General features: G+C 40.4%; 1 protein-coding gene across 4 annotated transcripts in view; it reads left to right on the forward strand.

Moving 5' to 3' along the window:
• Positions 1-4,612: 4,612 nt before the first annotated feature.
• asxl2 (ASXL transcriptional regulator 2) overlaps positions 4,613-12,572 on the forward strand; it is a 192,308-nt gene continuing 184,348 nt past the window's right edge. For 2 of the 4 annotated variants that reach the window (XM_059981714.1, XM_059981715.1), the window contains exon 1: positions 4,955-5,092. Coding sequence is in view for 1 of the 4 variants with exons in the window: in XM_059981713.1 (XP_059837696.1) it covers positions 5,036-5,092 (57 nt within the window). In the remaining 3 variants the exon portion in view is untranslated. Of the gene's footprint in view, positions 5,093-12,572 lie in introns of all 4 variants that reach the window. The other 2 variants (XM_059981712.1, XM_059981713.1) reach the window with 2 other exon arrangements.

Raw genomic sequence — 12,572 nt, forward strand, 5'->3', positions numbered from 1 at the left:
AGTCTGCTAAATCTTCCTGAAGGTCTTTTGCAGTCAAATGGGTGTTTTGATTTGCCTTTCTAGCAATCCTACAAGCAGTTCTTTGGGAAAGTTTTCTTGGTCTTGCAGACGTCAACTTGACCTTCACCATTCCTGTTAACTGCCATTTCTTAATTAAGTTACAAACTGAGGAAACGGCTAGCTGAAAACACTTTGCTATCTTCATATAACCTTCTCCTGCTTTGTGGGCATCATTTATTTTAATTTTCAGAGTGCTGGGCAGCTGCTTAGAGGAGCCCATGGCTGCTAATTGTTGGGACAAGGTTTGAGGAGTCAGGGTATTTATAAAGTTTTGAAATTTGCTTCATATAGCCTTTCCTCACGATGATTGTGAACAAGCCATAGCCCTAACAAGCTAATTAAGGTCTGAGACCTTGGTAAAAGTTATCTGAGAGCTCAAATCTCGAGGTGCCCGAACTTTGCATGGTACTCCTTCCCTTTTTTCACTCTAAAATTGTACAAAACAAAAATAATACACTAATCTTGCTTAAAATGTTGAAAAGAATGTTTCATCTTTAACTTTATGTCTTTTGGAGATCAGTTCATCTTCTACGCACTTAACTATTCACAGTAACAGAAATTTTGACCAGGGTTGCCCAAACTTTTGCATGCCACTGTATGTGTTGCTCTGGATTTCCAGTATCTGCAGAATTCCTTTCTATTTCTGAATCATAAGACTGTCTGTGTGGAGTTTGCACATTCTCCCTGACTGTGTGGGTGCTACATTTCAAGTTCTGTTCAAGTTTGCATGTATATCGCCAAATGAAACAATGTTCCTTTGGATCAAGGTGTGCAACATAGTTCATAGAACTCATACTAAAGTGATCATTCTAATGACATGTTGGTCCTTATGTTAGTTGACTACTATAAATTACACCCAGTGTTGCTGGCTTTGGGGAGAGTCAGCAGAATCCCAGTGTCAGTCTTCTCTTGGTTCAAACAACATTTCTTTTCACGTGGATGCATTGTTTCTTCTTGGCACTTAACCCTGCAAGCAGCCAAAGTGCTGCACCTGCCCATTAACCTCTTCTCTCACCTTTTTTTAGGGCCCCAAACAAACCTTCCAGCTGAGGCAACACTTCACTTACAAATCTGTGGGAGTTGTCTATTGTATCCAGGGCTCCTGATTCAACCTCCTCTAATTTGGTGAGACCTGTTGTAAATTGGGACACAGCTTCATCAAATACTCTGCTCCATCCGCCAAAAGTGGAACTTTCTGGTGGCCAAACGTTTTAATTCTGATTCCCATTCCATTCTGACAAATCAGTCCACAGCCTCCTTTTGTGCCACAATGAGGCCATAAAAAGTTAGAGGAGCAACACCTTATATTCCATCTGGGTAGCCTCCAACCTGATGGCATGAACATCAATTTCTCCTTCCAGTAAAAAAGATACCCTCCCCCTCCCTTCTTCTTATTCCCCACTCTGGCCTCTTACCTCTTCTGATTTGCTTACCTCCTTCCCGTCCTTCCATCATCCACTCTCCTCTCCTATCAGATTCCTTCTTCTATTGCCCTTTACCTTTCCTACCCACCTAGATCCACCAATCACCTTCTAGCTATCCTCCTTCTCCTACCCTCACCTCTATATTCTAGCATCTTTCCCCTTCCTTTCCATCCTTGAAGAAGGGTCTTGGTGCAAAATGTTGACTGTTTATTAATTTCCATAGATGCTACCTGACCTGCTAAGTTCTTCCAGCATTTTGTTTGTGTTGCTTTGGATTTCCATCTTCTGCAGACTTTCTTGTACTTATGCATTGTTTTATATTATCTTTGTTACAATCCACTCAGACAAAAGTTGCAGTCTGCAGTGTCATTTGCCATTGGCAATCAAGATGAATTTGACTTGACAAGATGATCCTGCTAAACTGAGCTTCTCAGTTACTCAAAAGAAGTTTTCAATAGAAGTGCCAAGTGTTTGAAGATCCATGTTTTTTCCTCTGCTTGGTTTATACTTATGACTATGAGGCTAAGTACAGCTTCAATGCCATATTTAAGTTTGTAAATGACACCACTGTTGTTGGCTGAGGGAGACTGAAAATGTGGCTGAGTAGTGCCACACCAACAACCTTTCACTGTACATCAGCAAAATCAAAGAGCTGATTATTGACTGCAAGAGAAGGAAACCAGAAGTCCATGAGCCAGTCCTCATCAGGGAATCAGAGGTGGAGGAGGGTCAGCAACTGAATTCCTTGACGTTATCATTTTAGAGGATTTGTCCTGGGTCCAGTACATGAGTTCCATTATAAAGTCCTCCCCACCATTGAATGCAGCTACAAGGAGAGCTATCACAGGGAAGCAGCAACCTTCATCAAGTCTCCCACCAGGCCATGCTTTCTGTTTCACTGCTGATATCAGGAAGGGGGTATAGGAGCCTCAGGACCCATGCCAACAGGTTCAGGAACAGTTATTACCCACAACTACCAGTCTCTTGAACTAGAGTAGACTTCGGTCACTCCAACAATGAACTGATTGAATCCTTTTTCATGTGCAATTTTTCAGTGATTATGCATTTCTTTGCATTTACTATGAAAGCCCACAAAAATGAGTTGTAGGCTAGTATGTGGTGACATTATTGCACTTTGATTACTTTGAACTTTGACAAATTGGTAGCTATACTGCCTGCCTGCAAAATTTTGAAATTTTGGCATAGTTATCTTGATTTTGCAGCTGAAGTATGGTTCATTGCTTGGAAGTATTGGAATTATGAGAAAAAGCTGAAGTAACTTGTGTACATTTCTGTCTCACTGGGCAAATTCCAACTGTGGGTCAGTAAACAGCTGTTCCTAATATACCAGAAGGATGGTTGTCAAAACACAATCATTTTTATTTCAATATTTCAGTGGATGTAATGTTATTAGAATTTCTTAAGTAAGGAGTGTAGTGGCTGTATCATAACAAATGGCCCACACAAAACATACTTACCAGTGAAAAGAACCTGCAGTGCAAACTTCAGTTTTGAAACTGCCCACATGCACAGGAATATCTTCTGCTTGTGTAAAAATGGTCAGTGTGCATTCATGATTTAAGCTGCAAACACATTTTAATCTTTAAAAAAACTCAAGTACATAAACAAACTTAAATAAAAAGATATATTAGTACAAATCTTCTACCAATTCATTGTTGGGACTAATGGAAGTCCACGTTTCCAGTGGCAGCATTTAGAGCAAGCTGGAGTTGTCATTTTCTGTCTAGGCTGGCTGACTGTGGATGTCTCTGTCTGCTCTAATGGATTGCTCATTGATCTTCTGCAGACCTCCTGACCCTCAGTCTGGGAAATCAGCCCACTGAATCTGTGCCATTTTAAACTAGGCACAAGCGCAACAGTCTCCAACAAATGGAATAGAGGCCACCTGGTTCCAAGAGAAAGGTAAAACAACTCAATTTTTAATATTTACTAAAAATTACTTTCAATGTTTAAATGATATATTCAGAAACAGAATTAGCATCACTGGCATATGTAATAATATTTGTTAACTTTGTGGCCGCAGTACAATGCAATATGTGATAATCGAGAGAAAAAGAATGTCAATTACAGTAAATATACACATACACATAGTTATATATAAATAATTAAGTAATGCAAAAATAGGAAATAAAAAATGGGTTCAATGTATATTCAGTAATCTGATGGCAAAGGGGATGAAGCTGTTCCTGAATGGTTGAGTGTGTGCCTTTAGGCTCCTGTACTGCCCTCCTGATTGTAGCAATGAAAAGAGAGCACATCCTAAGTGGTGGGGGTCCTTAATGCTGTATGGTCACTTTCCAGAGGCACCGCTCCTGGATTCTACAAAGGCTTGTGTCCATGACTGAGATGACTAATTTTACAAGTCTCTGCAGCTTATTTCGATCCTTAACAGTAGCCCTCTCCATACCAGTGATGCAGTTATGTATAGATGTGTTTTTCAATTAGCATAACTTTTTTGTTTCAGATCTCTTGACGGTTACTGCATTTTTGAAAATATCAAAGACCAGCTTCATGGCCCGTGAATTAGGGTTGGAGCCTATCCATCAATGGTCCTGTGGCTCTCAGCAAAATTCTGCACACTGGGCCACAGTGCAGCAATCCAGCATAATGTGCGTCTGTAATAGATAACTTTAATGAAAATAATATGGTTGGTGTTCTGTTGACTGATTTTCATTAAAGTTATCTATTTTCTCTCCTCTGGAGTTCTCAATGTGTAGATAGGGATGTCACCACAAATTCGGAGTACAGAGACATGAAAAGAAATGCTTGTTTATTTCCAAGGCAGAACACTTAACCAAAATACATGGCGACGCCTCTGGCTTCAACTCCAGACGGCATTTATATTCCAATCAACAAATGCTGACAGACCTTGCGGGTGGTAGAGGGCGGGAACGGGTTGGGATTTACGATTTCAGGCTCGGTCGGTTGGCCTCTGTTGTTTTTTCCGCCGCCCCGGGCTTAACCCGCGTCAAGAGAAAGAGAAGAAAATTTGCACCGAATTTCCAACAACCAGCAGCTCCGCGCCGCGCCGCGACCCCGGCGGCCCGAGCCGGCCCCCACCCGCTCACGGTGGCTGCGTTCCCCGGCGCGGTTACTTCCTGTTTTACTGTCGGCACACGACGGCCGGGGGCGCCGCCGGCCTCGGCCTCGGCCCCGAGACCCGACACCCTGCACGCACGCCAGCCTCGGCCGGCGGAGCGGGGGATGGGGCCGGGCCCGCCGCCGCCGCCGCCGCCGGGCGCGGGGTCAGAGGGCTGCCCCGGGGTGTGATGTTATTTCCTGCCTTACTGTACATGACGTGTTGGCACTCGGGCCGGGCCGTGGGTCTCCGCGTCATGTGAGCTTGTTGTACAGTAAAGAGCCAGCAGCAGCAGCAACATGGCAGCGGCGCTCGCACCCTGAGAGCCTGGGCGGGCTGTCACTCAGCGACCAAACAGAGCGCTCGCGCTCCATTGCTCAGCTCCCCCCTCCTCCTTCCTCCTCCACCCGCCGAGTCTCTGTAACCTTCAGCAAGTGTCAGCCTTTCCGACATGAAGGAGAAACAGAAGAAAAAGAAAGGGCGAACCTGGGCGGAGGCAGCACGAACGGTAAAAAACACACACACACACACACAACCGAAATAATTGCAGCGTTAGTTTTGTCTTTCTGCGTTTTTTCCCCCCTTTTGGCAAAAGGGAATTTGAAACTTTGCGTATGATTGCGTGGGCGAGCGTGAGTGTATGTGTATGAGTTCATGACCTACTACTGCAATCATTTACTGTCAGGGCCTCCTGTAGGCCGGGGAGTTATTTCTTTTAAATTAATCGATTGTGGGTGTCCAGGCTAATGGTCCAGCCACCCAGTTTGGAGTTGTCAGTTGGAAGTTCGCCCTTTTTAAATGTTTTAGAAGCACCTTGTGCAATATTCATTCTGGGAAATAAAATGCTAACCCGGCACACACATTAATGGGGCAGGCAGATAAGAGCTGTTAATGGCTTTCATTTGCAAGATAGTCTTTTTGTAAACTTCAAAAAAAAATAGGCATTTATATGATTTCTCCGCTAATGCACCAGGTGAGCGTGCAAACTCGTGTTTATGTGGGTGACATAAATGGTTAGGTTGAACCAGTAATCCTGTTTTGCTTTGCACAAGTAGTAATTCACTAATTATGTTATTGACATGATTATATGAGGTTGACATCTAATACTGTTAAAAAGTTGAGATACATGAAACAGATAAACAGGGAAGAATCTTTGAGATATTTTAACACTTCACCCTCTGCAGCACTATGGTTGCCTGAAATGATACACATGCTTAAATACATTTTAAGAATTGAGGATATAATAGTTTTTTGAAAAGCTAATCCTTGTGGCTCCATGTTTGTGGATCCTTCTGCCGGAAATTACGACTGAAGTTGGCCTTCTGGAAAAACCAGGATTAGAGGTCCAGGATAATTTGATGTGTGTGTGGTAAAGTATTTCAGTCTCACTTTGAAGTTGTGCATTCTGGCTTTTTAAATCTTCATCATATTTTCTGTATTTGTGAAGTACATCAATGCAAACTGCCTATGTTCTGATTGCATATCCTTGCCAGTACTGGCAGTAATGTTTATTTGCAACACAATTTTACATGAGCATTTTATATTATAAACATGAATATAGAAATTAATGGTAGAATTGGAAGTACACGAATGTCCAAACATTATCAAAGCATGGTTCTAGTCATACTTTTCATATTTGCACTGTTGTATTACTAGTCGATAGTGCTGAGAGTTGCACTATATAAAGTAAGTTTGAGCTAAAACTTAACCAGATAATAAGATAACAATACCCTGTCCCTCATGAGCAGTGGGAAGTTGCACCTATTGCAGAGCTGCAGTACACTTTGTAGCAATCAAACTGAACCAATCACAACCCACAATTCCAATTTGATGCCCAGTCAGGCATCTTCCTGTAGATTCCAGGAAATGAAATAATGGAGGGTTTGTGAACTTGCTCTGGAGCTGTGCAATTAAGACCCAAGTATCATGATAATGAGAATTTGCTACTTTGTTTTATGTACGGTAAAATGGACCATGGATTTAAGTCTAGTTATTGAGCTGTGCAATATTTTTCAGTACTCTGCAGTAAGCTCATCAGCTGCATTTCAAACTTCACTATTAGTATATGTGGTATGCTCTAAGTTTACTGTATTTTTTGTTTGGCTTGACTACAATTTTTGGAGATGATCTTGCATAGTTTCTGACTGGATTTGCAGAATAATCTATATCCTACTTTGACCATTGGTATTATTAAGGATTCTGAAAAGTTATGCTGTTTTGAACAGAGTGGTAGAAAATAAGGACTTACACATGATTCATTTTTCTGGAGCTTTATGCTGAATTCTGTAGCGTATTGAATATTGAAATTAGATTAACTGAGTTCTGGGAAAAAGTCTAATAACACTGATTAAATGTGGCTTTGCTGATGGATTGTTCATTGGAAATGTGTCTTGAATGGGACTCCAATTGGAATAATGTTCACTCCATTACTTTCAACATGGATACCTAGCAATAGGATAAAAGAAAGCTGGAATGGAGAGGCTTACACATTTCTCCATGTTCAAATGGGCTTTACAATGATTATCTTAGAATTACCAAATAAACTTGGAATGCCATAGTCATTAAATGTTTTTATGTCATGGATAAAGAGAAATGCATGGGAGGGATTTTTAAAAAATAACCAACAAATCTTAGCCAAGAATTTTATTGAAAATAAACATGTATTACATTCAGTTTCAAACTGATATATATTATGTTTTGGTGGTAGTAAATCTGTAGTGGGCGTTAATAAGAATTTATAAACTAAGTGAGTGAAAATGGGTGAACGATTCTCCATATTGTTTTGCACCCTCAAACTTGTGATGCTTCATATTGCTCATTGTTGTAGTCAGAATGCTCTACGTTTATGTAGTCATACTTCTTCAGCTTAACATTGTTATTTCCTTGCCCCAAGGAAGCAAACATAAAGGGGTAATTAAAAATTGAGAATCATTTGCAATTTTTCCAAGACAAAATTGAGTTAATGCATATGTTTAAGAATTTTTATACCTTGTTGGTTCAATTGACATAGCTTAGCTGAAGTAATCTGCGTCTCAACAACTAGCTCTGAAATTGGAGGTTGATATTGTTGTCTTGTTTTTGAAAACCCAAGTCACAGATAATTCCTTTGACAGGCACAGCACAAGTCTCACGAGTTGGGTTTGGCAAAATGGTGCACTGTGCCTGAGCAATGTCAGTGTGCAGTCAGCAAGAGTTTTGTGGTCTACTGATTGCAGATTCATGTCAATTGTTATATAGCTCCATTTCACTTGGTGGGCTCTTGACCATGTGAATTGTGTACCTTGCAGATGATCAAAGGGATCTATTTCCCCTTTGACCCAGCTTTGTTGTCTTAATGTCCTCATTGACATTGTTATGTGTTAGGAGTTGCCCCAACACATGCCTTGCATGTGGCTGCAGCTGTAGTGCTGTCTTCCCATGTTGCTTTGAGAAAGCTGGTGAACTTTGATGGTGGTGAGTCCATGAAGAAGGTATCTGTGACCCTGTGTGCAACAGCTCTCCTGATGTTTTGATGCAGAAACCCTGGACATTTGTGGACTTGGATAGCCATTGATGATTCTGCAGCTGTCATTCAGCACTGGTCAATTGTTTTAGTTTGACAGAGCATTCCCAACAGGACAGGTATGCTTTCTCTACAGTGGTGTATAAGGGGATGAGAGCACCATTTCCAAACATGGATGGCCTTCCGTTTGAAGTTCTTGGTTGTAGTAATACTTGCCACCTTTCACTTTTCTGATGAGAACATGGCCAATTTACATATAACTCACAACTTGTAATCATTCTAATGAATCTGTCTCCATTGTTTGAATGGATGCACTGCACCAGAGGGCTATGTAGTATTTCAAGTACAGGAACATTGGTAATTTGCAGATGGCTAATTGCATAAGGAAATCAAATTGATATTGTCTCTGTCATACAATTTCACCATCTGGTTAGCTTCATTTATTGTTGTAGGACATTGTAATAGTTTTGATTATCATCAAGCTGTCTTGGACCTAGATAAACATTTGTGATTTTTGATAGACCTCTTGTTTCTCTTTCCCTTGCACCATTCTTGACCAAAGATTTCAGCTTTCTGACTTGTATGATTGACTGCATCTTCTGAAGGGAGCCTGTTGATGTTAATTGTAGAAACGATTGTATGAAGAAGCATAGCTGAATTAATGCACTGTTGTGGGAGGGCTTTGTTTATTTTTTCCATTTTATTTTTGAAAACTGCAAACCCCGCTGTATTTTGTTAGCACTTCAGTTTTAATTTCCACCCCAATCTTGTTTTCATTCTTCATTTTCCTGTCTTTTCCTTGACTCTGCCTCCAGTTGCTTTATTGATATACACTTCTGTTTTTATCTTTCAATTTCCTTTCCAGTGTCTTGCTCCATTGATCTATTGCAAAGTCTGGCAATCATTTCACCATACTACCTCTCAGTATTTGTTTTTCTTGTCACTTCCTCCTTTCTAAGTTGACTTACATCTTCACCCTTCATTTGTAAATTTTCAAATTCCAGGCCTGAGCCACTGATCTGTCTTTGCATCTAATAAGTTAATTGATGCACATACCCACCATTTTCTATTTTCATTTTTTTGGGTAAATGCTTTCCTGATCTGAGTTTATGTTACACAAGAATTAGCACCAAAATAGTCCAAAGCAGCACATATTTGTAAAGAAGCGATGAACGAAAAAGGTTGAATAATATCTTTATTAGGGTCCTCTTTTTGAAATCCTCTTTTGCATAGTAAATGGAAGATCTTATACTTTTTAAAAATGTAAGTGTATAATACAATAGTTCTCTATTTTATGTCCTAACTTAAAAGAAACAAAGGCACCAGGAGAGGACGCAGCACAGATGGTAGCTGATTGATTACCAATGGCAATTTAAAAATGCATCTGATATTCTTGTCAGAATAGTTTTTAAACCTTTTTCGATCTTATCTCTGTGAACAGCTGGCCCTATGCAGGCCAGCACACCATTCACTGCTTGTATTCTGAAGTGGGCATAATTGCTCATGGGAAGTTATCTGGCTGCTGTGCATTGTTGCAAATATAAATCATAGACAGTCATTATCCTTGTGCACATCCTAATTGAGAGATTGAAAATGGTGACAATTATGCTCAGCAAGATCCAACTTTCCTATCCAATTGTTAGCACTGTCCTGCCAGTAGAATTTTATTGCTAATGACAGAGAGCTAGTTTACAAATTGACCAAGGCTGGGAAGGAAAAACATCTAGTGATACTTTAAGAAGAGATGGGCAAAGTAGAATGAATAATAGGGGGGGGGGGGGTAGTCCTGATAAAGTTTGGGATAAATGTGGTAAAGAGGAGAGGTCTTAGTTTAGAAAAGAAAGAAAAGGCACCAGTTTAGACCAGGCTAAGAACTCGGTGGGGGGGGGGGGGGGGGGAGGTACTACATGGGAAAACAATGGCGGGAGTTGTCTAATTCCATTCATTCACCCCACAAAAGAAAAGATAACATGGGAATAATGTCATCAGGAAAAGAAGGGTGCCTATAACAAGGATTATGTGGGAATTTTGCATTGTACTAAGGAAACCAAATTATTAGCCATAGTATCCTGACTGAATTTGCTTAATATAAAAGAGATTATTTCTTAGAACATGATGTTGTGGAACCAATGAGGGATCAAGCTATCTTTGGTATCCTATTGTCCAATGAGAGAACATGAATTTATGATCTGTTGGTGAAGAGAACTTCAGACATGAAGGGAATTGTAGAATTTAGGGGTTAATTTAGCAAAGTGGGGGTGAGATAAAAGGTTGCTCATAACCTTACTGAATGGCAGAGTAGGCACAATGGGTCGAATGAACTATTTTTTGCTTCTGTCATGATAAGAATTGTTTCTCAGAGTCTCCTGGCTATCTGTTTTGACATCGAAATTGCACTTATAATGGCTGTGGCTTGTTACTGGTTGGGAACCGATGGCAAGTTGGAATGACACATCATTATGGCAAAAGCACAATGAAGTTAGTAATTTTATGTGGTTGCAAGCTAATTTGTACTGTATCTGAATTACTGCTTGATTCACAAATTCCACTTCAATTAAATTATGATCAGAATTCTTTTTGTTCATGTTGAATTGCATTTTCCCCTATCAGAACACTCCATTCTACCACCTGCATTACTGTGAACTTCTTTTGGGAGGGTTAGCAATATTTGTGCTTCATTGTGAGCCAGTGTGCTAAAAGATGACAGTGTTGTCAGATATATCAAGGCTGCCAATCATGCTAGAGGCCTTGCAGAATTTAACAGACACTATGTCAGTCTGACTGGGGGAGACCAACAATCAATTGATGACATCTAACAACAGGGATGACTGAAGAGCTTCCAGGCATTTAGGAATGCTATACAAAACTGCAAAGACCGTGAGAATAGTATTAAGTTCTAAGAAAAACAGCGGCCAGTCTCCAAGAATAAAGGTTTTGATGTTGAAGAGAAGGTCAGCAAAGGAGAACTATTGAGAGTTAACAGTTTTTAATTATTTGGGAGCCATCATAGATAACAGTTAAAAGGAAGTCATGACCAGAATAATCCTGCCAAAAACAAACTGCTAATCTGGATAAATTGCTGTCATGCACTTAAGTTAAAGTTGCTGCCTATTGTACTCATCTCAACCCTTGTGGCTGTGACACAGAATTTCTTGACAAATAGATAGTTAAGGCAATTGAAATTGTTGCAACCTGTGAACCTTGATAGACTTGATGGTGCAATGGTTGGGGCATTTTACAAAAAGCCCAAACATTTTTGTCCATACCAAAATACAGTGTTGTGGAGGACAGAAACACTGTAAACCCCAGAAGAGCTGGAAGCTGTTGCAAGGTCCTTGACCTGAAACACTCACTTTGTTTCTTTCCCTGCATCTGCATTATTTTTTTCTTTTTAGAGGACTTCTATGAAGGTCTAGATGTGTGTTCAACAGACAGTGCACAAAGCGAGCTAGCAAGGACAGATTGGAGAAAGTGATTGCAGTGACCCCATGTCTGAATATGGTTAGCTTTCTTTTGCTGTCTTTTGTCTGTTGTTGTTGTTCCTTTTCACACCTTGTGCATCAGGCAGCAATTTTGCCATTTCCTTAGCACTTGGCTGTTTTTTATGAGGCCAAGTTGCTAGCTCAACACTCAATCCTGCACAGGTGGAAAGCGTCCAAGGAGCCAGATGGATTCAAACTCCAGACCATTTGCCTCAGAAGTCCAGTGCTGATGCTACTACGACACCGACCAGTTATTTTGTCCATTGATCTTGCCTCCGTTTCAAGTCATGTACAGTCAAAGATGCTTAAAGTAAATAATAAAGTATTTCTCCTATTTTTATCTTAAAATGGACAATGATAGACAGCAAATGTGAAAATGCTTGTCCAGTTTAAAGTTCAAAGTGAGTTTATTGTCGAAGAACATTTATGTCACCATGTACAACTCAGATTTGTTTTCAGTAAATCCAAGAAACATAAAATCAATGAAGGACTGCATCCATCAGGATGGACAAACAACCAATGTACAAAAGGCAACAAACTGCAAATACAAAATAAAAAAAGAAATACAATAATAAATACATAGGCAATGAATATCAAGAACATGAGATGAAGAGTTGTTGAAAGTGAGTCCACAGGTTTTGGGAACAGTTCAGTGATGGTGTGAGTGAAGTTAAACCCACTGGCTCAAGAACCAGATGACTGGGGGATAACTGTTCCTGAACCTTGGGGTGTGAGTCCTGAGGCTCCTGTACCACCTTCCTGATGGCAGCAACAAGGAGAGAGCATGGCCTGGCTGATGACTTCATGATGATGGGTGCTGCTTTCCTACGACAGCACACCATGTAGATGTGCTCAATGGTGGGGAAGGCTTTAGTTGTGATGGACTGGCGATATCCTCTACTTTTTGTAGGATTTTCAGTTCAAGGTCATTGGTGTTTCCATCCCAGGCCATGGTGCAACGAGTCAATATACTCTCCATCACACATGTAAAGGTGTTGGTCAAA

Source organism: Hypanus sabinus, chromosome 10 (genome assembly GCF_030144855.1).
Source record: "Hypanus sabinus isolate sHypSab1 chromosome 10, sHypSab1.hap1, whole genome shotgun sequence".
In the NCBI taxonomy this organism is placed as follows: domain Eukaryota; kingdom Metazoa; phylum Chordata; class Chondrichthyes; order Myliobatiformes; family Dasyatidae; genus Hypanus; species Hypanus sabinus.